Below are 27091 nucleotides of genomic sequence, written 5' to 3' on the forward strand. Positions count from 1 at the left end.
TCAGCGTGTTGTATACAACTGTCCATGATTCGATGGATCAGGAGTAATGAATGTATTTTCTTTTTAATATTTTAAATACTTATGTGCATTTGTCTGATATGCCTCGTATAATGTGCGATTTTATTTGCATATTTTCAGTAACGAGTTTAGCTAGATAATTCCGATAAAAAACAGCAGCAAAGTATTGGTTGACACAACAGATACTTATTATGTTACCTCTCATACTGCAGCCACCATTTCTGTAGAGTTTGCCGACAAAACTGGCGTTGGCCGGCAATTCTGCGATTGCCAGCCGGTCGGATGATGGCTCACTTCCGTAATGGCATTTGTACAGGTTGTGCAATGATTAGTAAAAAAAAAACAAAACAAACAAAACAAAAAGCAAAACATTAACAAAAAAACAGCAGTCGTGTTTGATATGTGCACAAAATTATTCGCCATCCTATACTTGTCCAGAATTTGCTTCTCATCTGGCCGCCGAAACTGTTGTAGGTGTATTCGTACGCAAGATATATGTTGATGAATTTACCTCTGGTCAGCGATATCTTTATATTCAAGCATGCTCTTCAAAATCTCTTTCCATTTTTGTTTCTTTCTTTTTTCTTTGACTCTTTGCTTTATGAAATGACTATTTCTTAAACTCCTACGTAGCCACTTATAATTGACATCCTGTTCGGAAGGTGTTCTGAGGGAGAAAATGATTTTTCATCTGTGACAAAATTGTTCTCGTTTTGTATGTACATCATGTCAACTTGCAGATTTGGATTCCGTCTATACAATGAAAGGAGATAAGAATATTCATCTGTTTCAGAAATGTGAGGTATATTGAAGAAGTGAAATTATTGTCAGACAGTGATTTTATCTATTCTTTTTCTTTGCAGGTATTCATTATCATCATCTTTTTTTTCTTCTTCTTCTTTTTGAAATGCACATTGGCAAAGCCATTTGTAGCTTTGAAAGCTGCTAACGTGTGGGAAGGAATTGATATTTGTACTGAATGCACGCACCCCGGCAAACAAAATGTGTACAAGTATGAATAGTCGCATTGCAAGAATATCAATGTTTTCATTTTTTTTCTCTCTCTCTCTTCTATATTCTGTATGAGCTTGGATTGTGCTCAAATTTGATGACTGCATTTCTGGTCTAAGCGTGACAGAAAAATGATACATGTTTTATCTTTTGTCAGCTTTATTATTATTGCTAATATTATTATCACTTTTCTCCTGAGTTGAAATATAATATTATTGCACCATGGACAGATATTCAAAGGGCAGCGTAAAGGCTGAATGATTTTTTTGTTTTCTTTCTTGCTTCACCAAATGCATCATTTGTGTGTAAACATTACAGGTGCATTGTTGCTATGGCAACACTTAGATAAGTGTAGATTTGCTGGCTTTGTTCATAATGTGTGTGTAAATGTACATAATAAGAAAAAAAAAATAACATGTTCTCTGGACACAACCTTTACTTGTCTAGGGATATACACCATACAAAATCAAGCAAGGAAAACAAATACACTTCTCTCTTTAGAAAAAAAAAAGAAAAAGACCAAAAAAAAATCATAAAAAAGGTAAAAAAAAGGAACAAAAATAAAATGTTTGTGAGAAACTGACACGATATGATGTTGGTGTCATTTTAGTTTGAATGAATGTGGAGATTAAGTAGCAAGTCGTTGTGTGTAGCTCTTATGTATTTTAATGGGACACACGCCACAAAAGTGTACATGCTAATCTGTGGAGGACATGCCCGTACGCTATTCTGAAATCACAAACCTCCGCAGACCGTTATTCTGACACTGTCCAGTACAACTTCAACCCCAAGGAGTGTTGGGCGGGAACCGAAGTCGACGAGATATTCACTCTGTAAAATGTTGTGTAGAGAGAGACATTTTACAGGAGTCGATAGCAAACATACGTACCAACCAATAAGAAAAAAAAAAATAAGAAAACAAAAAAAAAAAAAAAGAATTGCAGCTTGAGGTTTTACCATGTTATTTTCATCATTGTTATTGTTGTTGCCATTCATGTCCTCAGCACATATGTAAACACTGTATGTATTTTTGTATCTCGTTAAATGCTGTGTGTTGCTATGGGATTGTCCAATAAATAATGATTCACTCCTGTTATCAAAAAAAAAAAAAGCCTCATCTTTCTTTCAGTGTGTTTGCGTATACAGTGGATTCCCGTTATAACGAAGTCCTCGGGACCGGCAATTTTCTTTCATTATATCAAAATTTCGTTATAACTGAACAAATAAACAATAAAGAACAAAGAGCGGATAATTTTGCGGCCTGAATTTTTACTTTGTTGTAACCGGAATTTTGTTGTAACTGTGTTTGTTGCAACGGGAGTGCACTGTATTTGTAACTTGAAACATCTTACATTATTATATTGATCATGCTGATATTTTGCGAATTGATAATTTCGCACTGTCATGACAGTTGTGAAAAAGAAACAGCACAAATATTCAGAAGAAAGTTTGACTTCTCAAACAAAATGTTTTGCTAAAACATTGCTTGAAACGAGAACAAATCTCTCCGAAAAAGAAAAAGAAAAACGTACTAGTATTTCAAGGATTTTAGCAGGAGGCTTGATAGCAAGGCATGGGGGCTTTACCACTAGTAGTCACTTGATATTGCAATACTACATTATGCTTCAGTCACACACGGCCGAATTTCGAACCGGATCCATAAGGAATTAAAACCGTATCAACCCGGTTCGAGCTGTAGAGACCCGCATTGACCCGCATCGTAACCCGTGTCAATTCCTGATGGATTCCGGGGACTACGATACGGTGGTAAAAATATTTTGGTCATGTTCAAAATTTTCTCACGGATTTCAATTCCGTATAGATATCCAAATTGACCCGGTTTGAACTGCATTGACTCGCATAGACCCGCTGCAATCCGCAGCTTAAAACCATATGGACCCTTGCCGAATACCGCATTGCCTTCATGCAACGGATGATGACAAGGTTTACATCCGGGTCGGTACGGGTCGAAGCGGGTTGACACGGGTCGATAGGGGTCGAAAAAGATTCAGTTAAGGATTTAAAGTGGATGTGTATACGGTTCGATACGGATCAATACGGGTCAAACCGGGTTGATAAGGAATTAATTCGGGTCGATACGGTTTTAATTCCTTATGGACCCGGTTCGAAATCCGGCCGTGTGTGACTGTAGCATAAATTACCCTCCATTCCGGGACTAATCCGGCTCATTTTCACCCGGATCAAATCCGTTTTGTGACCCGGCCGTGTGCGACTGTAGCATTAGGATCACAATTATATTGGGTAGTTCTAAGACAATTACCACTTGGACACTTACCCACAAACCCTTCACTTGCCCTAACCCTAATCCTAATCCTGACCCTAACCCAAATTCTAACCCTAACCATAACCCTTACCTTAATCTTAACTCTAACCCTATTACCAACTGGGATTTAGCTAGGGGGTAATTGTCCTGAAACGATATTGGACCATGATACATGTAGCAGTACCCATCACACAAGAGTGGATGGTATGAAGTGACTTGTTAGCTGCATGCGATCGCTAGTGCACGGTTCAAAATGGGAAGGCGTCTCGGGAATAAAAGTTGTCTTATTATGATGGAAAGTATTTTTACGCTTTTGCTCTCAAATTATTCCAGAGCAACTTGTTATTCCCGAGCAACTTGTTATTCCTGGCAAACAAGTTTTTTGGAAGAGCCTTTTGGTACATTAGAAGCAAATTCCAAATGGTGGGAGATGAATTTTGGCCCTTCTGGGGGAACTATTAAACTGTGTTTTGGTTAGGAAGTGTCTCCCATTCTGACCTCTCTCTTGCAGCCACTTGTAGTGGTATAGTATTGGTTAAGGTGAGGATTCAGCTTTGAACGTTTTGCAAGATAAATAGACACCACTCTAAATGTTAAAAGAGTACAGTGCACTCCTGTTATAACGAACACGGTATAACAAAATTCCGGTTACAACGAAGTAAAAATTAGGGTTGCAACGTTATTCACTCTATATGAATGTATTTCTATTGCTTATTTGTTCGGTTATAGCGAAATTTCGATATAACGAAAGAAAACTGCCGGTCCCGAGGACTTTGTTTTAACGGGAGTCTACTGTATACAATTCTTAGGGGAATTGAAGGTTTATTTGATGAAAATCGGTTTTGAAATGACTGAGATATCCAAAACAAGGTTAAACTAAGATCCAAATACAAGTTGTTTTCTGTCGCATTTTACGAGGATCATTTTGTTTGGATATCTCAGCCATTTTAAAACCAATTTTCATCAAATAAACAGTAAATTCCTCTAAGTATTACATGTTCTTTCATATTTCATAAGAGGTTTCTCATTACCTCACAAACACACACACACATACACACAAACACACACACACACACACAAAGAAAAGTTGGAAACCTGCAGCCACGTCTACACCAAAACTCTACCACCCCTTTAACCGTAACGGGGCTGGGGGGGCAGAATCCGCCCCCCCCCTCGACGTTTCGCGCTATAATTCTGTAACGCGAGAAGGTCTCGTTGCGAGGCTTCTTGACTTTCTTTGTTCAAGTCTCGCGCAACTTTTGAGACCAAATTTACAACGTACGCGTGTACTTTTTCGAAGCCACGCCCATTTTTGTAACGGCATGTCACCCCAAAACGGGCACAATTTTGTGATTTTGTGTAGGCCTACATTTCCTATGAAAAACTGCTCTGTCATGAAAGTCATAAAAACCTGATTATTTTTACAATTAATCACTTTTATTGATTAATTTTATGCTAATTATGGTAGAAAAGTGGTCAGTGACAATTTCCAATAAAAAAAACAAAGAAAAAACAAAAGTCAAAAAACAAGGAAATACTTAAGAAATTCTGAAAACAATAAGATACATAAGAATTGAAATGACCTTTGGAAGTTTTTGTGATGTACAATTGTTGAATATGCTCAAACAGATATACAAACCAAAAAGGAGACTCACAATGCTTTTAATTAGGCTAAAATATGATCTTTTGCTTAATTTGCATAATTATTAAAATTAATAATTGTTAATTTAATCTTGTAGATTTTGACGTGGGTGTCACGCATGACAATTTTCGTTGCGATCGCACCTCTGATGGCTGAGATCTTGGGGGGGGGGGAATTCCCCCCCCCCCCCCCCCCCCCCCCCTCCGGTTTTAGCATAGCCAAAAAAGCCCAGCCTGATTAGGGTTAAGAGAATTATTGACTGTGGAATTTTTATTTTTCACTAAAGCTATTTCGTGGCAAGGATTATCAGTTCGAAATATATCAGTTTCTGATTAACCCTCTTTGGGCCCAGTCACTTGCAGATGAACTTATTTAAAGTGTACCAATACCTTGGAAATCAACTTTGTAAACAGCTTCAAAGAATACACAAACAGCCAGAGCGGCCATAATTCACCTGTGACAGCCCCCGTAAGTATACGTATTTTGATAAAATCAGATCATATCTCTACAGTGCGTATCAAAAAAGAAAAAAAGAAAAAAGAAAAAAAGGTAATCCAACTTTGGAGGGCTACTTTTTCATAATTGTCAGCTATGGTGAGCACAGTCGTGGTTGTGAGGAAAGAAGAAGTCTTCCTCTTTCCAATGGTATGTACCTAATTTTGTTGACAAACGTCATGCATGACTGAGCACATGAACTTTAAAGACAACTATAACAAATTGCACTTTTTCCATGTCTGAGTGTCATCATGAAGGAACAATAAATGTCTCACTGAATGGATGAGATCTGTCAATGGAAGCAGCCAAGTACATGTAAATAGGCCAGCCTGTACGAATGCAGGTTCACTTTGCGTGTAGGGTGTCTTTTAGCATTCCATGGTCCATAACCTTTAACATGGCCTCCTTTCCGAGAACTTGGTCACTCCCACAGAGGCCAACCCACACAGTCCATTTTTCCCTGTTCATATTCAACACTTAGCTCACAGATCTAATGTCTTTGTTTTTTGTCAAAAGTATATTCACTTGCAATGTCTGTTCTCTCAGACAAATATCAAAATTTGCCAAAATACAACACACCATTCATTCAAAGACCTTTATAGACAGAAACATAACACATGAAACAAAACTGAGTTCTTTTTTTGACTGTCATATATTTCTTTGTGACATTGGTCCACTTTCTTTGGGCAATCTCACAATTATCATCTTTTTGCTTTTGTACCAGCAAGAAACAATTAAAATGAACATGTATTTGAAAAACAAACAAACAAACAAATGATTAAACCAAGACACTGATTGACAAGACAGTAGTCATAGACGTAACATAAGAAATAAGATTCAACGGCATTATTTCTCAATGAGTGCATATCAATTACAGTTTTCTATGGATTCAAAATTACAATGATAACAATTATTTCAGACATGAATGCACAAATGTGTCAAAAACAAATAAAAGGGGGGAAACAAATCACTTAACATTTGTCACAAACATAACAAAGTCTACAATGTTCTAATGACGAATGTCTGACCACAGTGAACCCCCGACTGAGAGATCGCATGAACCACTCACATTCGTTTTCCAGTCTATCCCACATAGACTAGCCTACCCTCTTTTTAAGATTATTTTTCTTATGTCAGTTTTAAATTATCATATATTTTCTCTTTTTTTTTTCTTAATCTCATTTCACCAAATATATTCTCTTCCATATATCCGCCACCTATGGGGACTCTATTCGTCGTCATGTGCAAATATTTACAGAGCTTGAATACATCAATGTGCCAGTTTACATACAGTACATCACCTCTCCCAAGAAGTTAAGGCTGCTAGTCCCTTGACATGACTTCTGTGTGGCTCATGTAACCACATCCAATTTCTGTCCAAAGTGCCATGATTTTCTCTTCTTTTTTTTGAAGATAAGAGTCCACTTACATTGCATAATAAACACCACCGACCGCACATGATCAACACTACTAACCTCACATAATACCAACATTTTCCTTTTTCCTTTCTGAATCTTTTCCTTGTGCCACATACATTAAGAGCCAAAGAAATTATCCAACACATGTCAGAAATTTGCTTCACTCCTGGTTTCAGTGCAAGGAAAAGCAAAGGACATGAATTTCAGTAAGTTGATACAGTACAATGTATCTATTCCCTTTTCCCTCTTAGAGATAGGTCAATATCATTATCTTTTGACACTGAATTGCAGTTTCTACACATATATATTTCAATTTTCACCTCAGATTTATAGAAGACAACTAACATCGTGTCCTCTAGTCAGGTTGGAAGATTCATCCTCGCTGATATCAAGTGTATACAGCGTGCATATAGTAATTTTAAGGAAAGCCAACTTAACTTATAACCCTCACTTGTCAAGTGCATATTATGAACAACAAGAGTCTGTTTAAATCCGAAAATTTACCTTGATGGTGCAGCTAATCTCTGATTTTAGCCCATAGCTGAAATTCACAACAACATCGAAACCGGTTGTTGTTGTTGTTCACCTTCATATACTTGTGGATTGAGTGAATGCAGTGATATCAGTAGAACACATCAGTGAAAATTTGAGGAAAATCAGACAATCTGCTGAAAAGTTATGAATTTTTAAAGTTTCTGTGCAGTCACTGCTAGATGAGAAAACTACTACAGTTTGTGATGTCACATACATACAAGTAGAATGATATCAAGAGAATTCCCCCCCCCCCCAAAAAAAAAAATCATTTTTTGAAAAAAAAAAACATATTCCCTCAACTTTTTACCTTCATAAGGGTTTTATTATCCCTCTGCCTCCTGAAAGAGGCAAGTTAAGTGCTCTTTTATCATGCAAGAAAAGTGAAAATATGTTGAATTAACATTACATTTTCTTTATATTGTTATGATGGTGAAATTCATGGAGAAACCAGACTACATGGTTGTTGTTGTTTTTTTTTTCTTTAAACCAGACCGATGTTCGTACTTGTATATCTGTGAGGAAATACTGTATACGCTATATATTTCGTGGGGGTTTTATTTTCGCGAATTTCGCGAGTCGGGAACTATTCGCGGAATTAACAACACGCGAAAATATTACCTTCCAAAATGAATCCCTTGCCTTGATGATACGAACATTTCAGTACTAGAATACCATGTCACGGCTTACCGAACAGCTAGACCATACTGGCTAAGCTTGTTTACGCACGTCCACGTCTACTTACGAATACTGTAGAGAGCCAATCCATTATCGCAAGGGGACCACTCGTCAGAAATCTAGCGCAATAGACTTTCCACTTCAAAAATGTTGAATCCTAACTTACTAGTTCGCAGAGTTTGGCAAGTCTTTTTCATGCAGTGTATAACTAGTATCATTCTTATATGCTAGTAAGTTGAAAATTCACACTTTCTTTGCCACTTCATATTTTCTCTGGTCCCCCAATCGCGAATTTAACCACTCGCGAAAATGTGTAACATCGGCAATTCGCGAAAATTTATGTACGCGAAAATTATAGCGTATACAGTATGCAATTTGTGGAATTCTTCATGATTCTTGAAAAGAGAATCGGATGGATTGGTACAATAGTGGTGAATACATGACAATCACCATTTCATTGTCACAAATGCCAGTTTTGTAAAATTCTTGGTAGAAAGCACTGTTGAGACCCTTGAACTTTTTATCACACATTTTAAATAATGTATATATATCTTTTTTTTGACATAACACAAGTGTACCATGGTGAATTGTATTGTTCAGTCTTAATCAATCCAAAAACAAAATATACCAATGTCATCATGATCTGAGCAATACCTAGGCCATTCTTAGTCCCAGATAAGACATCAGACATATACTGCTTTAAGAGCAAAACAAGCACGGACATACAGAATACATCACAATGAAATGAGTGCAAGTATTTCTTAGAATAGATGCCTTCACACTTTCAACTGTCAGAGTTAACTAACCCATTGATTGTCAATAATGTTTCTATATTTGTGACCCACTACAACAAAAGGATCCTAAAGTTGCTGATGGGTGAGCCGAGAAAATCGAGTTTGAAGTCAGATCATCAAAATCCGTCAAAACTTTCTGATTTCAGTTTACGACATAATTTTGTAGTCTAATGTATCTTCTGTCATCTGCCGAAATTTCGAAGCTAAATGTTCAAAGGAAAAGACAAGAAAATAGCGTTTTTCCTGGCCATGATTTTCTGACTCTCGACGGAACAGAAACGTGTCCAAAGATTTGGATTTAGTGCCGCAGCTAGACTCAGCCCCTAGCAACAAGGGAGTGATCTCATTGGTCAGTGCATGGCATCCTGATTACTGATTGGTCGTGCTTAGACCGCTGGCGCTAAGCTTGAATGAACATCACGGAGGTTGCTAGGAGCATACCTTCTATTGTCAAACGGTGAAAACTGACTTGCTTCCCCTTGATCATGATAGCGTTGGAAGGAAAACTTTGAAGGTAGTTTTCTCGAAACGGTGATTTCCTAAACCGCTCGACATGCGCTAATAAAATCGTTGATATCTCCGCAACCGAGTACTTTTATGAGTTATGTTATTGTATATATAACATTAAAGTGGAAGAGTAAGGGAGTAATGGCATGACACTTTCAGAAAATTGTCCTCCCGCCACTTTCGGATCCTTTTGTTGCAGCGGGTCACATTTGTTTACCTAGCACAGAAGTTTATGAACTTATTTATGCATTTACTCATATATCCATTCCTAGGTATGCATTCATGTCCTTATGTACTCTTATATTTATATTTATATATTTATATATTCAAATATTTATTTCTGTATCTTTGCATCTATCTGGCAATGGGAAACTCATTCACTAATTTATTTATTCATTTATGCCAGACATTCTGATACAGTGGACTGACAACTGCTAGTAATATGCCACTGTCTGACTTTTAATGTCAGCCCCAAGAGACACTGTGTTGCCCTAGCACATACGTGGACCACATGTCAGAGTACACTGTAGAAGATGAAAGGTAGTCCTTCATAATTCCCCTTTGCTTGTAGAAATGAAGTTTCCTCGATACCTGTTGCAGTTCACACTGATAGATACATGTACAACCTCTCTACTCTCGTGGTGCATAGGAAATGAAATACACTTGAATGAAATAAATAGAAACAAAAGTACTTTGCAGAACTGAGGCACAAATATATATCAATACAGATAATTCCGATTTACACAATACTCTACACATGAGAATTACAGAATAGTAATAAACATTCATATAGCACAAAAATACATCACAGATGTCCATAATATTGCACTAAAGCTAGCCACTCGTGCTGTACGATGCAGAGACAAGTTTCAAATACAAACGGAAATTCAGTATAAAAAGAAAAAAAATTCAAAAATTGCATGACTCTTAGTCAGGTAGTGTAGCCAACTGCTTTGCAAATTGGCCACTGTGCATATTTGGATGATCCCCGACGAGAACGAGAGCGAAAAACTGCTTTGAGAACCGGTGTGAACATCACAGAAGAATGTTTGGATGCGGCACTTAAGACGTGTTCACGTGTGAGGTAGTTCTTTGCGTGGGTTTTCGTGTTTATACACACCACGAGTCCCACTTATGCATCGACATTACAAACCTTGTTTTTTTTTTTGACGGGTGCATGAAAAAAAAAATTGCACGCACCTGCGAATCAGCACCAGTTTGTCTGCAAGATTTCCCACAACTTGTGCGATATTAACACACCTGTGCAAACCACAATCTTGTTCAAATTCTACAAAACAAACAAAAGTAGACAGAAACGTTCCATCCAATAACAAGACGTCAAGTTGACCCCTTGACCTCCATGCTGCCGTGATGAAACACAAAATTTTTGACAGTGATTCAAACGAAAAGTTTTGATGTATATACAATGGAAAAAGAATCATTTCATGAATGTATTTTTTATATAGCCCAAAACGATTTTGAAGAAATCAAAATGAAATCCACACACGGCGGCTTGGAATAGGTATGTAAATAATTACACAACATCATAAAGGATTGCGCATTAATGTAACAGCATATGATGACATCAAAAGAAGTGCAATATTGATGATATTTTTTGAACTCCTTGACAACTCATCTCTTCTTATGAAAGCTATTTATGTTACAAAAAACTCAGCTGTCTTTACAAAATGTATCAAAAATGGAGCAGACGGATCGGGCACAGTGCCTGGGTAAGTATTCGGGTGACGGTTAACAACACGTTTTACAAAAGATGTAGAAAAAGGATGGGGGGGCATGTGGGACGAGCACAAAAAACCGTGACGTTGGAAAACGAGTCTAGAAAGGGGTTTGTCTTGATTCACTCGTGGGAAGACAAGCTTGCGGTTGAAGAGGAGGACATGCTGGAGCAGAGATTGCTCCGGTTACCAAGGTGATTGCCAAAGTCGCCGATGGCATCAAACACTTTGTTGCTGTGCCGAGCGTTGAAGCACTCCGTGTCGAAGTGCTCGCTGAACTCGCCGCTGCTCGGCCCGCTGTTCTCACCGCGCGCGCCGCACGGCGGCTCGCTCTTGGAATGGAAGGGGTTGCCCCCGAGGGTCAGCGAGGGCGAGTCCTGGCCAAACGGGTCACTTTTGGTGTCTTCCGCCTGCAGCAGACTGGTGTCTAGACACCCTCTGATCCCCTCGCTGACCCCAAACGTCTCCTTCATCCCGCCCACTCCATTCTGGGGGCTGATGAGGGAGAGTGACTGGTCGTCGGTAAAGTGGGTCTCGCCGGCGTTACTGACGTACATCTCTTCCAGGAAGTCGAAGCAAGCGAGGGCCTCCTTCTCGGGATCCCCGAAGCGGTTGTAGAGCGAGAAGATATCCATCTGCAGTAGGGAGACACGGCAGTATACCGACTGTCGCACAACCTGCCGCCGCAGACCTGAACGAGGATGAAAATAAGATACTTGTAAACCGACTTGGATGTCACTTAACCCCTTTAAGGGCAAAAGCCAGACTCACGTACAAAACCAGAAGATCACTGTTAGTTGTATTATGGGGATTAATGACGCTTTAGCCAAATGGTATGTATCTCATATACATCACATTTAACTCCGTCTGCCATGCCTTGTGGATAACACACATTATTAAAAAATGCTTCCGTTGAGTATTTAGAGTAATAGCTATGATAAAACTCGTGAACATTCATACTTGGGTGGGATTTGAACCAAGACTTCCAGAATGCCAGACAGGCGTCATATCCACTTGACCCACGCTTCTCAACCTTTTCTAATCTGAGGCCCACTTTGACTCTTACAAAGTTTTTTTTTTTGAGGCCCAGTAACGTGTGCAAATTCAATCCCCCTTTTTTAAAAATTCTTACTTTGGGAAGACGTTGCGATTACCATCGACAGCTTTTGGGTCGTGGCTCACTGGTTGAGAAGTGCTCTACTAGAGTACCGAGCTTCTGCCAGATGGCTAGAGATGGTTCTTATCCCTTACAGCAGCAGATGCTGCATATTAATTCCAATTAATGTTCTTGGGTCAAGTCATTTTTAATACAGTAAGATAATCAGTTGTAATGAAAACAACTCATGCAAAAAAAAAAAATCGTTAAAGACCCGGGAGCGTTGGGGTACCAATGAGTGGGGAAGGCTGGCTCAGCTCAGATTTATTCAAGAATCCCCGCAACAAATTGTTTATAGCTTTATCACTGATCTCTATGTAAGTACACACACAGCTGAAGAATCTCAACTGGAGTCGACCCTTACTGACTAGCTTACACGTCGATGCACATATTCGCTGACTGCTGCTGTACATGGTTTTCGAATATACTGTGGTGGGCAGTGAATGAATCAGACAATCCACAAAATCCCCACGCTACCAAGCCTTTTAATTTGAACTTCTCATTTACCTTTTTCGCCGAGGAGCTTCATGAATTCCCTCTCGCCTGGATGACTATCCATGCTGAGGTCACCAGAGTCCTCCAGAAAACCGTCCAGTTCACATTCCTCGCTGTCGTCACTCTCAAACAGTGAGTCCAGGAGGTTGGCACGCTCCTGGGAACCAATAAGAGTAAGGCCGCAGCCAGGGGTTTATTTGATTGCGTATCTGAGAAACAACTGTAATGAACTCTTCGAGGTGACATACCTTTATAGCGATTATTTATCATCATCATCACCATTATCATTATCATGACCATTACTGTTATCATAAAGGATTGTTATCATCATTATCATTATCATTATCGTTATCATCATCTTCTATCTTTATTATTATCATTATAATCATATTATTATTATTACTACCAATAATATCATTATCATTACCATTTGGCATCACCACAAGTTGGTTGTCAATTGTGTGTTCCACCACTTGCTAGATTATCTCACAAGTCCCAATTCACGAAAAATCGTAGTCACAAAATTTATGTCATATACAATATGTCTCAGTCAGTATTCAGGTGAACTCAAACGGGATTCCTGGGTAAGGGGAAGGCTAACTGAAGTCCTTTAATTTCAACCTCATGTTCTCTTGTCAGCTGTAGACTGAATAAGGAAAGACTCTATCAATTTCTGATTTTTCTCTGACTTCGTATTCTATATATTTCATTCGACAACAGTTCCAAATTCTAGCCTGCCACCTCTAGCAAGGTTTATCACAGTATGTACCAAAGTCTGCATGCCACACATGAGGTGCTGTTACGTTGCCCATCGCACTAGCTCTCATCAAGATTCTAAGTTGAGTTGTATCACAAAAGTAATGCAAGTATGAAGATGTGTAATCATCGCTTTGCATGCTTTATAGACCCTGCATTATACTTTTTCATCTTTGGAGTCCTCTCAAGTAAAACTACATTTCAAACCTATGTTGTTGTTTTTTTACTGAAGAGATACAGGCATAAGTTTACATCAACAGATGCTCATGGGTGAAATCTTTATGGTTGAGGCAATGTGGCACTTCTAATCATGAAGTTAGTCCAAAGTTTGTTCCCATGAAACATCAGTCAAATGAGGTCCGTGTTCATACCTTTTCAGTCAGCTGAGCCTCCTTTTCCCGGTCGCTGCTCATGGCATCGTCCTGACGGAAGTCTTCAGCCTCAAAGTCCTCCATGAGATCACTGGACACCAGGGGGACGTTGTACCTCTTGGCCTCATCCTCGTCACCATCAACGTCGCCCGGCAGTCTACCATCACTGCTCTTCTCCGGAGTCGAGGTGACCGATGGCACCAGGCTGCCCCGCCCGATGCTCCCTCGACCGAGGCTGCGATGCGTCAGCGGTGACCCATTGTTTCCCGACGACTCGTCGTTGCTGAAGAGGAAGAGGCTCTTGAGACCGAACTCGCTGGACTTGGCGCTCCAGCTTCCGATGCTAAGGGCATCCGTGTCGCTGATGAGGAGTCCGTTCTTGATGTCCTCAATCTCCTTCTCGTCAAGATGGAGCTCCGAGCCACTCCCATTCTCGCTCCTGTCTCTCGCCACTCTGCCATTGCATGTTGGGACGGGTTTGGGGGGTGTGCCATTGCACTTCGGTTCGTCTGGAAGGAAGACGGAGTCGTTGTCCGAGCCGCTGCTGTTGGCCAATTCGATTCCGCTGGCGCGTAACCTTTGGAGCAGTCCCGGACTCAGCTTGGGAGATGGCCTCTGGGGACCCTCCTTTAATCGCTCCTGGCCACTGGAGTTGGCATTTGGTACATTGCTTTTTGTTGAAGATGCCTGGTGGTCACCAACCTCACTGTTTGGACTCTTTGATGAGGCATCTATGAAAGGCACATTGTCCACAACGAAGCTTGGAGTTTTGCTTAAGGGCGTTGGTTCCTTGCCAGCACCATCACCCTGTACAGGTTTACTTGCCTCCTTTGTTTTCGCATTTTCAGCCTTACTGGTCTTTGGAATAGATGACTTCATTGCTGACTCTTTGTTGGAAACATTTTTCTTTTTACTTGACTCAGACTTTCCTGGACTGGATTTCAAGCCTTGCCGAATCAGCTGGGGTATCCGGCTCTTACTCTTTGAACTTGAGCCTTTACTGTCAGAACTCGCATCTTTCACTTTAACCTCAGAATCTTTTGACCTTGACTTTGGAGTACTCTCATTTTCCTTGGCCTTTGATTTGCCATATTTCAAGTTCAGTTTCTTCACTTTTCCTAAGGTTGACTTCTCGAGGTTTGGACTTGTGGGAGCCCCACTTCCTGAGCGAGACTGGTTTTCATTCGGATTCCCTTGTGCTACTTTTCCCGACCTCGTCAATGCCTTGGGCATCAAGGACGTCCTGGAAACTCCGGCCCCTTTCCTCTTGTTCTCACTGCTGGGGTCTGCGGCAGTGTTCGCTTTATGAGTCCTTTCCGCCTCTCCCTTCCGTGAGTCGAATATACTCCGGTTCCGTGGAATGTTAGACTTAGGAGCACTCTGCCCCTCCCCATCCCCCCTTTTGCTCTTCTCACCGCTCTGAGTTCTCGTCACCTGAGGTCGCGAGGTGACCTTCATGCTCTGTGATCTCAAGACCTGATTTGACTTTTTGCGTGTCACACAGTCGTCCTTCGATGACACGTTACCACTCTTGTCGCCCGGAGAAATGTCTTCTAGTCTAATCTCGGCCATAATACTCGATACAAAATCCGACATGATGGAGGCGTTTTCCGGGTTCTTGTTCGAACTCAGTTTTGAATTGCTCCCTCTATCACTTCCTATCGTCTTGCAAGATGAAGTCACCTGCCCGCTGCCGACTCTCGCCTCGGCGCACCGCTCCTTCTCCAGCAATTCCTCGAGGATCCGCCTATCTTCCTCACAGGAGTTCTCCCCCTTTCTGGAGTTGGTAGAGTCCTGCCGGGCCACACCCGTCAGACTGCTTTGCCTACTGGCTGGGGAGGCACTGCTGGACCGTACCACTGGCGAGTGGGGGTCGTCAGGCAGAGGGTAGTTGAGGATCCACTGCTCACTGGATGCTGAGCTGGTACTCTCCGTTCTGTCTAATGACTCTCTCACCTGTGAACATCAAACACAACGAAATAAAAATGCTGTCAGATCAACCTGTGTAAATGCTAACATCTTAAAATGTTGCAATGTTTAAACATCTTAAATGTTCACATGCTATTCCAAATCCACCCCAATGAAGAAATGATTACTTCCAAGATTATGTTAGCATATGTGCTACATTAACTCCATCTATCAAGCCCACCACTCGCTGCATTACATTGAAAGGAATCATGTTCAGAAGAGGGTTTGCCAATTCTTGTGAAATCCAGGTCCAGGATTTGTACATGTACATCAGCTACTCTGAGTCACTTGACTGGACATAACTGGACATTAATGGACACATGCATGACAGTGACCCAGATGAAATCTCTAACTATGCATGAAGGAGACAGCACTACTGCTACAGTGTCCTACGGATGGCAATGCTACCATTGTTGGCACAGTTCTCTGGTAGACAGATTGACCTCAAGGTTCATGTTGTGATCGCCAAACAAACCCTACAAAGTTCTCAACGTTCGTGTTCCCTCCCACCTTCTCTAATTCCATCTGTTTCACTCTGTGTTTCTGTCTGTCTGCCTGTCCGTCTCTCCCTCAGTTTGGGTACTGGATGAGGAACCAGGAAGGCTGGAGGGAACATTGACTCTTAACCCCACCACATGACAAAACCTTACAGTGGTCCCTAACAGGGAGTGTGTGGGAATCCAGCATTCAATGTTTTTGGCTGATTCCTTCATCATGGGAGTAGAAATTTCTCTCTTAATTTGAGATAAACATGCAGTGATCTTGAGAGAGACCATTGAGTGGAAGACAACACATATATTGATTTCACTTTCATCAATTTGAATCTGGATTCATTTGTCTCTTTCAGGGTGTTGCACTAAACTATGGCATATACATTGTAGTATCTGGAAAGCCCCTTGCAGATCAATGAAGGTTAAGATGTGATGTATTGAATTGAATTGAATTGAATTGAACAGGTTTTATTAAAAATCATGTCTGGCAGCCAAAGGCTGAATTGCACATGTTTTACAATCATAGTTATAAAAACAGACAGATTATTTCGGTGCTCTGTACAAACAATGATATAACGACATGACATAAAAAAGAACAAATATTACAGTGGTCACATGTGGTAAATCACAAGAAGTGATCAATCTATGAGGGTACCAGCCCAATCAATTCTGAAATTGCTTTTACAAAAACGAAAAGAAAAAGGAGATAAAAAATATCCTGTCAACATGGCAACACTGCTCAACACTGAATAAAAACAATCATTACTATTACAACTGATAATGAAATCAGTGAGGGTACCAGCCCATCAATACTCGGATTACTTTTCAAAAAGAAAAGAAAAACGAAAAAAGAAAAATGAGGAAAAGGGGAAAAAATTTCACTGTCAACATATCATTACACAACTAGTCATTAAAAAAATTCCATTACTATTTCATCTACATATATTAATTTTGATTTTAAAAAAATCACACCTACACATCACATTAATCCCGTGTGCCAAATTTCAATAAAATAAACAATATTTCTTTCTTTTCTTTTAAACAATTATTATCATCATGACAGCTCATCCTTCAGCATAAATAAAACACATCTTTTAGGCCTACATATCAAAAAAACTACATCCATCAGAAAAAAAAGAAACTATATCTCAAATCAAAACCTGAAATGAAAAAAAGATCAACTCAATCCACACTCATTGTTTTTCTTTATTGAAAAAAAAATGCGGTTACCATAACAAAACAATATTCGAAATTAAAAAAGGAAAAACGAAATCTACCCGTCTCTGCTATAACAATCATAAAAATTATGGCTCAAAAACTGATAAAATCAGTTAAATCCTCACTATTACTTCATATGTACCAAATATGCGGTCATTTACTCAAATCCGCAATATATTTTTCTATTACAAATAATACCATATCAAAAACAACACAGGCAAATAGACTGATGAACAAACAGCCGGAAAACATCATACTTGAAATGCTACTTATACAAATGCATAAAAACTTCTAATCTTTATTATTCAGTAGATTAATGAAATATGGAATTGCACTGTCCTGAAACCGTTTTGTTTTACATTTGTATTGCTGGTACCTTGTGTTCGAACGCAATGTGTATTGATGCCCTTGGTGTTTAGCAGGTAGCCAGTGGGATACGAGCGGGTTTTTAACCATCCGACAAGCAAATTCTAGACTCAGCTGTCTTCTCCTTTCAGCTAAAGTGCCCAACTTGCAGGTTTCAAGAGCTGTAATGTACGATGTGTAATTTTTGCCTAATATTATTCTGCAGGCTCTTTTCTGAATCATTTCCAACTGACTTTCAAGTTTCTTTGTGAGGGAGCCACTGAACACTGGGCAGCCATACTCAAGAACAGGACGTATGTATCCTGAGTATACAGTAACTAAATCAGCTGTGGGGAGGTGGAAACGTTTGAGGGAGCGAAGCATGTATAACTTTTTGTTGCACTTTTTTAGGACCTCCGTAACATGACCATCCCATTTCAAGTTTGATTGAATCACAACGCCTAATATCCTTGTCTGGGTGACAGTACCTAGTTCAACGTCTGCAATGAACAAAGCATTATGCAGAGGAGGGTTTTTACAGAAAGTTATTGTCATTGATACACACTTTGAGGGGTTCAATTTCATATTGTTGTGTCTGGTCCACTGGTTAATTTCATCCAAAGCATGCTGCATGTTGGATGGTTGAGTCATTTTCCTACTCTCAATCAAAGTCATATCATCCACATACTTTAAATGCTGGACTGGAACATTTGAACATACATCATTGGTCATTATCAGAAATAAAATTGGCCCAAGTTTAGTGCCCTGGGGGACACCTGCATTTATGTTTTTCCAGTCCGATAGCTTTCCATGGTACTTAACACACTGAGAACGAAATTCAAGAAAACTCACGATCCAAGAAACAAGGCAGGGTCTTACACTCATGTCAAGTAACTTCTGTACGAGGATGTTATGGTCTATGTTATCGAATGCTTTAGAAAAATCGGTCAAAACAATCGTTGATATCGCCTTTGAGTTTTCAGCATTTGTCAGTATTTGGTGAAGCAACTGGATGAGGTAGTGATTTGTTGACAGGCCTTTCCGATTTCCGTACTGGTTGGGATCAATATGCTGAGCTATGTCTTCAACTAACCATTTAGCAATGAACGATTCCGCAGTTTTTGCAAAGTAACTCGTGAGAGCTATCGGGCGCAAATCCTGTACGGTGGGGGATACACACTTGGGGATCGGAACTATTTCAGCACATTTCCACTGATGTGGTACTACACCCTTTCGGAAAGAAGCATTCAAAATATCAGCAAGGGGAGAAGCTAATTCACAAGCGAATTCTCTCAGGATCCGTACAGGTAGGTCTCCTGTAATGCTCGCCTTTCCCTGGTTTAATGTGCTCAAGATTTTATACACCTCCCAAGGCCGTACTATAGGACACTGCTGTTGGGCTGGAAGGAAGGCTGGTAACCTGCTTCTGTCCAGTGAAGGTAAGTCAGCTGCTATCGAACAGAAATATTCATTGATATAATTGGCAATTGACACGTCATCAGCTGTATCATTGTCTGGAATGTGGATGGTAGTATCATCTTGTGCACCATGTGTGATGAGTTTTATTTGTCTATACCATGATGCAGGATCTCTTGCCTTCAGATCGCGAATTCTGGTGTTATAATAACGATTTTTTGCTTTTGTTATTTCTCGTAGTGTTTTGTTTCTTAGATAGCGCCACAGAGATAATTGTTTACTAGCAAAAGCTATCTGCCTGCGACGTATAAGAGTTTTGACTTTAACGGTAACCCATGGTTTATCTGATTTGTGCAGCCGGATGGTCTTTGTTGGAAGGTAAGTGTCAAGACGAGAGCGAATGTTTTCCAAGAGCACATCACACTTTTTGGAAGGATCATCGATCTGCGCAAGTTCTTCCCAAGTATGGTGAGTAATCCAATCTCCAAAAGACCTCAATCCACTATCTTTTAGGGGACGTACGACTCTTTTCTTTGTTGTATTTTGTGGACGTGATCGGTTGGCTGGGATCCAAAGAACACAATTATGATCGCTGGCAGCAATAGGAGAGATAACTTGAACATGAGAGTAAAAAATGGCATGATTAGTCACTATCTTATCCAAAACATTGTTTCCTCTGGTGGGTTCCATCACTACTTGGGTAAATTTGTTATTAGCGAGAATCATTTCAAGATTCAAATCGTTGAAATCCCCCATGAATGATATTCCCGCTTCAGGATACTGTAACATCAGTGCATCACTTGTAGATGTCAAATGATCAATATATTGTTCAGCATATGGGTGGCGAGGGGGGTAGTACACGACACAGACGATGAGACTAGATAACTGCCGAGGTAAACGTGGCGGTCTCAGATGTAACCAAAGAGTTTCAATGTTATCTGGTATTTTGACAGACAGAAGAGTTGGTTGAAGATGGTGCTTAGCGTATATTGCTACTCCACCTCCAGGTCGTCCACTCCGGTGATTAGAGAAGAGAGAGCAGTCAGGTAAGGAATATTGCTCCAGAGGTGTCAGTGGGTCAAACCATGTCTCTGTCAGGGCGATAACATCTGCATTATTATATGCGGCCACAATCGTGAGATCATCCAACTTATTATGTAGAGACCGCACATTTGACAGTAACACTGTAGGCAGATCATATCCTTTTACACAAAACTGATGATGAGAGTGGTGAGTATCAATGTTAGTGAGGAATTGTTTCCTTTTGCGGTATTGTTGAGGGGGATAGCTCTTTCCTCCTCTCGGTCTATGGATCACTGGAATCTTTTGGCCAACATCGAGACTTGTGCACGAGATTTCAGGGGAGGAGGACATTTTTGTTGATTTACCACCACGCTTCCCCCTGTGTGATTTAGGTTTAGAATTGATTCCTAGATCTGTTATGACCTTCCATGTTTGAGGCGATACCTTCATATCTCTACATTGATCTCGTTTGCTACGTAGGTACTCACATGAATATTTCAGTCTATCCTTGGATGTTTCAGGCAAAGGACCGGGGTTGGGATTAACATCGCCACACTGGAGAAGTAATGAGCGGAAAGTGGCGGTAGAGTTGGCGGTGTAGAGGACCCTTTTCCCCACATATTTGCTGGGAACAAGTATACATGTCCGTTTGTGTAGTAATGCATCCAAGGGTTTGTAGAGAGTCACAGAAATCCTTGTTGTATTCACACAAATTCCTATGGAGAGAAGGGGCAACAGGAACAATAGCGCTGCTTTCATTGTTGGGTAAGTTTCTCATTCAAGTTGACACTGAAAATCCTCACTCACGATTGTGGGCTCCAACAGGTGCAAACGGGATTCAAAAGGGGGTGCTTGATGAGTCCCCGGGCTCATTGACCTTCTTCTGAGCTGCTCTCGGTTGATTGAACATGCCGGTATACAGCAAGATGTCTGCCAGTCCTTCTGCAGTTACAAGAGTGAGGAAATTTCCTCCACATTTACAGATACGTTACTGGAGTTGATGCTTTCAAAATTGTCCAGCAAATGCTCCAAACATTCTTCTGATGGATTGTAACAAATGCAGACTGTAACCAACAGCTAGTATGGAGAAAATGACATAGAAATCAGAGCACCAAAATGAGTGTGTCAGCCGTGGAGGCGAGCACAAAACGAAAATGTAAAACTCTGCAATAATTTCTCACAGAAGTGATAACACAATTCAAGGTAATGATGTGAATCAGGCATCCTATTTTGTTCCCAAATCTTGTCAGTTTTAATCTGGCACTCTTCTGGAGCATTTGGGTGAAGTGTCTTGATAGGTAGTTTCTCTGAGGTGTACATGTGATACATTTAAAAAAAAACAATTATGTATTATTCTAGGAAGACACAAATGCATTACTGTCAATGCAACCATGTGTACTCCTGCCATTCAGTGAATTCAAACAATTGTATTAGCCTTTGTTTTGATTCGACTCTCTTACAAAAGTTTGGGGAAGAAAGTTGGAACTTAAGAAAAATCAACTGTATTTGAATGGCTTATCAAATCTTTATTGACTGGCCTATCAAATCTTCATTGACTCTTTGTATGCATACCACAATCACATGCCCAACACAGTTGAAAAAAGTTACATATCTTTGAATAACAGAATGTTTTCAAAAAGTGTTCATGCACTGAGGTCTCAGAATAACTTGGCACATGAGGAGCTAAAACTACAACTAATAACAACTCTTTGTTAATTCAGGGGACTGTTTTCTTCTTTTCATTTTTTCTTTATCTCTCTTTAAAAGACTCGGTAGTGTGGGGCTATCATAGAGTGGGGAGGTTGGCCCAGCTCAGATATACAGTATGCGAGAATCCTCGTAACAAAGTCTGCACAGCTCTATTGCTGATCTCTGTGTATTAAAGTACACACGTAGCCAAAGAATCGTGACTGGAGTTGACCGTTACTGATAGGTGTCCACTTCTATGAACATATTCACTGACTGGTGCTACCCATTATTTATTCATGTACCCCAGTGGGCAGCAAATGAATTGGGCCACCCATGAATCCCTGTGCTATCAGGAGGGTGTTTCATAAAGCTGTTCGTAAAGTTACGAACAACTTACGAGCGACTGGCGATCAGTTCTTGTGCTGAATTATGGAAATTCTGATTTAAGTATAGCACATCAGAACTGATCACCAGTCGCTCGTAAGTTGTTCGTAACTTTACGAGCAGCTTTATGAAACAGGGCCCCTAGGGCCGTTAAAGTCCACTTACTCTCTTCCGGTGCTCCTCAATACTCCTGTTGGGGTCCCACTCCGGTAGCTTGATGGGGGGCGTGGACCGCGCCTTCCACATGTCCACAAAGTTGACGCTGGCGGCCTCTTCCTCAGAGTCTGAGTCACTGGACAATAGCTGGCTCTACAAAATATTCAATTAAAATTCAAAAAAATTCATTCAATTTTTCAACTGAACACAAATTAGCAAAAGATGTAGATAAGATGACAATACAGTGATGTCAGTTTGCTAACATTATTCTCTTGAAAATAAGTATGCTTACCATCGCAATGAAAGTTAAGTTCGGCAAAAAAAATAGAGGGACACACTAAAACAACTTTTCAACCGGTGGACAGTGAAGCTCTTACAGATGGGACACAATGACGACCAAAACTAAAATAAAAAAGGTTTTTGTAAAAAGGTTCTAGTAAATTGTAAACTGGGCCTTGGAAAAAAAAAATGTAGGAGCCAAAGACATGTGGAAAAAACAGAAGTGTTGAAACATATTGTTTATCGTCCTTTCGAGGTACATGTAGTACAAACACATCAAAAGATATTGACCTCAAAGGGAAGCACAAAAATGGCATAAGCAGCCGGTAGATGCCATGTTTGATTAAAATCACAGCTGATATAATGAAATACACCTAAGACAGTGCTTCTACAGCAACTGCGGGGGGGGGGGGGGGGGGGGGGGGGGTACACGAAAGAAGAAAATAACATAAAGAAAGAAAGAATTTACAACTACAAAAACCTGTGTACCCTTTAAGTTTAAAGCCATCAGGTCCTGTTTACCTTTGGGCGCAGTGATTTCAAAAAATTTTCAAGATATCACATCTGATGCATATGTGTAGGTCAGTTGTATCACAAAACATCCTACCATATAAAATTTTTGCAATAAAGCCTAAAATACAAGGAGATATCTCTGTTTTTCTCAATAAACCATAACTGTAGACTATTTAATCTGGAAACATTATTATTATAACTGTTGTTCACATTTTGTATATTTAACAGTACTTAACATCGATTATACTGATTCAACATTTTTACATTGGTTGTTTCTATCTCCAACTCACATTTTAGAACTATTTTGAAGCACTAATGTTGGGTTTTTGTTTTATGTGCAAATGGTCAATTATGCCTTTAATACACTGGCTTGACAAAATATATACGGGCATAGAATTCTGACAACACGCAAGCACGTCCTTTTAGTTTAATAGCAACTTTTGAATCTGCTCAGCTTTACCCTTGTTGACATCAGCACACACAGAGTGTCATGAATAGCCAGGGGCAGGGTTATCTTGGGGGACAAAATCTCTTTGGAATTCTGTTTTATCTCTCTCGCAAAGACTTTGCCGCCGAGAATTCTTTCTGTGAGTGGAACGACAATGACGATCATTGCTAATGCTCCACTGTATTCCAATATTCACAAAGGCAGTTTCAGAATGTTTCAAAGTAGTAATGGATGGGGAAGATGTATGAATATGGCAAGAAAAATGACATTATCTATCCTTTGATAACATCAGTTTCTCAAGTGTTCAACCTTATCCAACACATACAAAGCAATTTCATGATTTTTATTCATTTTTGTAAAAATCCTGTGGTGATTTTATCTCGCGAAGCATCAGTTCTAATCAAATAAAGTGAATATGTATGTTTTTGTCCACAGTGCCATCATCAGCATGCTCTTATTATTCTATGGAAGGGTAAATAATGCGTGTGTGTCTGCAGTAGCTGGAAATGTTGATGAATGACATGGCTTATCTAGAGACATAGGGCCTACTAAAGTAAGAGGCAAAAACATGTGAGCTGCAATGAACAGAGAAGCCACATAATGTGGGGTTATTTGAAAAAAAAATCATATCAAGGCAATGGATTTCCCTGCAAGGATTAACTTTGCGCAACATTGTACAAGACTGGTGAGCTAGTTTTTCTATGCTTGTGTAAGATGAATGTGTAGAAAGAAAGAGCAGAAGCGTGAGACATATGTTCTACGTTTTCCATGAGGGTCGACCGTCGACAATGGAAACTTACGAGGGGAGTCGGTGACTTTCTGGTGGTACTGTTCTTGCTGGGCGAGTCCCAGTCGGCCGACGACCCGAGAGAGTTGGTGGACTGGAGGGATTCGGTAGACATGCTCTTCTCCGAGGCCTGCTCCTCCAAACTTTGAGAACTGGGCATTTTGAGATGGAGAGATTCAATTTCAATTCATTTCAATTCAATTTCAATTCAATTCAATTCTATTCGATTTGATTCGATTCCAATACAATACAATTAAATTCAATTCAATTCCTTTCCATTCCTCAATATAATGATTTCATAAAAGTAATATAGCCAAAATTTCATGTACAACTAGAAAAGCACTCGAAGAGTGTAGACCTCTGCCAAGTAGCTCATGTCCAACCACACATACATGCTGAAATTGACCAATTTCCCAATATAGAAGCCTTTTGTTTATGTCATCAGCTTCCAGCTATGCAGACGTGGCGCCTCGCCAGAGCAGAGTTTGCGCTTAGAGCGTGTATACATGCAAACTTCAAAAAATGCGCAGCTTGCATTCCAAAGTTCATTGACCCTGTCTGCAAACAGATGAAAAAAAAGTCCTTCAAAAAGTCAATAAAAATCCCCGGACCACTACCAAAAGTTAATCATCAGTTCCTTGTGTCATTATCAACTTTTCCTGCCATTTTCATTTAAATGCATTTACAACTTTTTGAGTTATTTTGCAAACAGACAGACAAGCCAATCCTGATGAAAAGATACAGCGTAGCCTCCTGCCGTGGCGGAGATAGAGATTATAAATTGAGGAAATCGCTAAAATGCCAGTGGCTTTAGGGTTGTGATTCCCTTTACAGAGATACACAAAAGACAAATTGGCGTGGAAGTAGATAGAGAGTTATGACACTGAATATACAACGTATATATCACAAATACCGTTTCTTATCATCATCACTACCATCTGTTCGGTGGCAACATTTTATGATGTAAGTCCCATTAAATCAACGTGATTATCATATCGTAAGAAATATTGTGATAGTCTTAGCAGCACCTGGATTAAACATATTACCAGGAGTATCATATTACCAAGAAAACAACAAAGAAAATAACCAAATAAAAAAAGTAAAAAAACAACATCATCTGAGTAAATGAAGAATATGCATTTACACATAATACTGACACAGACTAGTGGAGCTTTTCTTAGATTTTGCTGTTGCATGTTTATCTTTCTTATTTGGGTAAACAGCCAGAGAAGAAAAGGTATGTGACAAAAACATCAAATCCCATTAAGCATTCATCATAACCAGATGGTCAACAGAGAGGTGACCGTCCATTAAAGAAGACAAAAGTATGTCATATCAAAGGGCCCGATCCTTTCGGCTATCGCTTCAGATGTAAAATTGGCAGAGCAAAATTAATTTGTTCTTTTTTTCTTTCCCCACGTCAGCACATGATCAAGTTTATTTTTGTATGTTTGAAGCAGAAGCATTTCGGTCTTTTTGTTTTCATTTGTTTGTTTGTTTTTGAAAAAAAAAGAAAAAAGTTATCAAAGTGTAAGGCACTCATAAGTTGGGCAAAATTTGAAAATGTATATGAAAGAGCTAGTGACACTGTAGTCGTTAAAAATTTTTTTTCTGTACGATACGTATAATAGAGATAATCATACCAAGATATAAACTTCATAGGGTTGACGGTAGCCAATCAAATCGAGAAAGGTATCCAAGGATGGTATGTATGTATGTCACATGTCCTTCATAAAACACAGGACAGTGTTTTTAACTGCAGTGTGAATTCCTTCCTGTACAAATTGGACCCAAGATGGATCATATTCAATTCTCCAGTACTCCTGAGTCCATGCACACACAACTGATCACCGAAAATATACTGATGAAATGTATCTTATTTGTTCACTCGGCGCATCGCTTGGGTCTGTCCCCGAAGTAGGCGTAGAATTCCACGAGATATGATATTCTCAAGGCCCAGGCAGTGCCTCGCATGTAAAGTCGCTCCCGCTCGGAAGCCATACTACCGAACTCGGGGATGCTCTATGCTGTTGATGTTAAGCTAAAAATGGGAAGACCATGAAGAGACTAATGCACAAGTCACTCCTTATGGACACACAAGATGATAGTCTACAATATATTCCACGATATGATTTCACCACAACATGCTGGAGGCAAAGTTGTATAATTAAACTGCACCAGATGGCGAAAGAAAGCCCCTTTCACATTGCTCAGTGCACAGACTGATTACTCCTTGATGATTGTTCCACGAGTGTCACACAGACCGGTGCTTTGGAACATCCCATACAAACTCCCTGTACCCCTGTACTTATTGATTTGCAACATCACTCAAACCATGAAGACATTATTGGAATTCCCGCACACGACATGCACCCCAGATCATGCACGACAGTGAGCGATTCCGTGCTGCGCTCCAAGCTCAGACTCAAAACTGACTCTACTTCGGCAAAGAGCGAGAGAGAAAGCTAGTTAGTTCCTGACA

At 39.9% G+C, this 27091-nt stretch overlaps 1 protein-coding gene across 1 annotated transcript in view; it reads right to left on the minus strand.

Moving 5' to 3' along the window:
* Nucleotides 1–11236: 11236 nt before the first annotated feature.
* The window catches only part of LOC139717011 (uncharacterized), a 123108-nt gene continuing 107253 nt past the window's right edge, over nt 11237–27091 (minus strand). Inside the window, exons 9-13 of the mRNA XM_071628528.1 lie at nt 24623–24761; nt 22592–22735; nt 13893–15848; nt 12778–12922; nt 11237–11805 (exon numbers count right to left, since the gene is read on the minus strand). Coding sequence (XP_071484629.1) covers nt 11237–11805; nt 12778–12922; nt 13893–15848; nt 22592–22735; nt 24623–24761 — 2953 coding nt within the window. The remainder of the gene's footprint in view (nt 11806–12777; nt 12923–13892; nt 15849–22591; nt 22736–24622; nt 24762–27091) is intronic.

The sequence above is a fragment of the Diadema antillarum genome, unplaced genomic scaffold (genome assembly GCF_040938485.1).
Source record: "Diadema antillarum isolate AM-2024a unplaced genomic scaffold, OU_Dant_1.0 scf00000071, whole genome shotgun sequence".
Lineage (NCBI taxonomy): Eukaryota > Metazoa > Echinodermata > Echinoidea > Diadematoida > Diadematidae > Diadema > Diadema antillarum.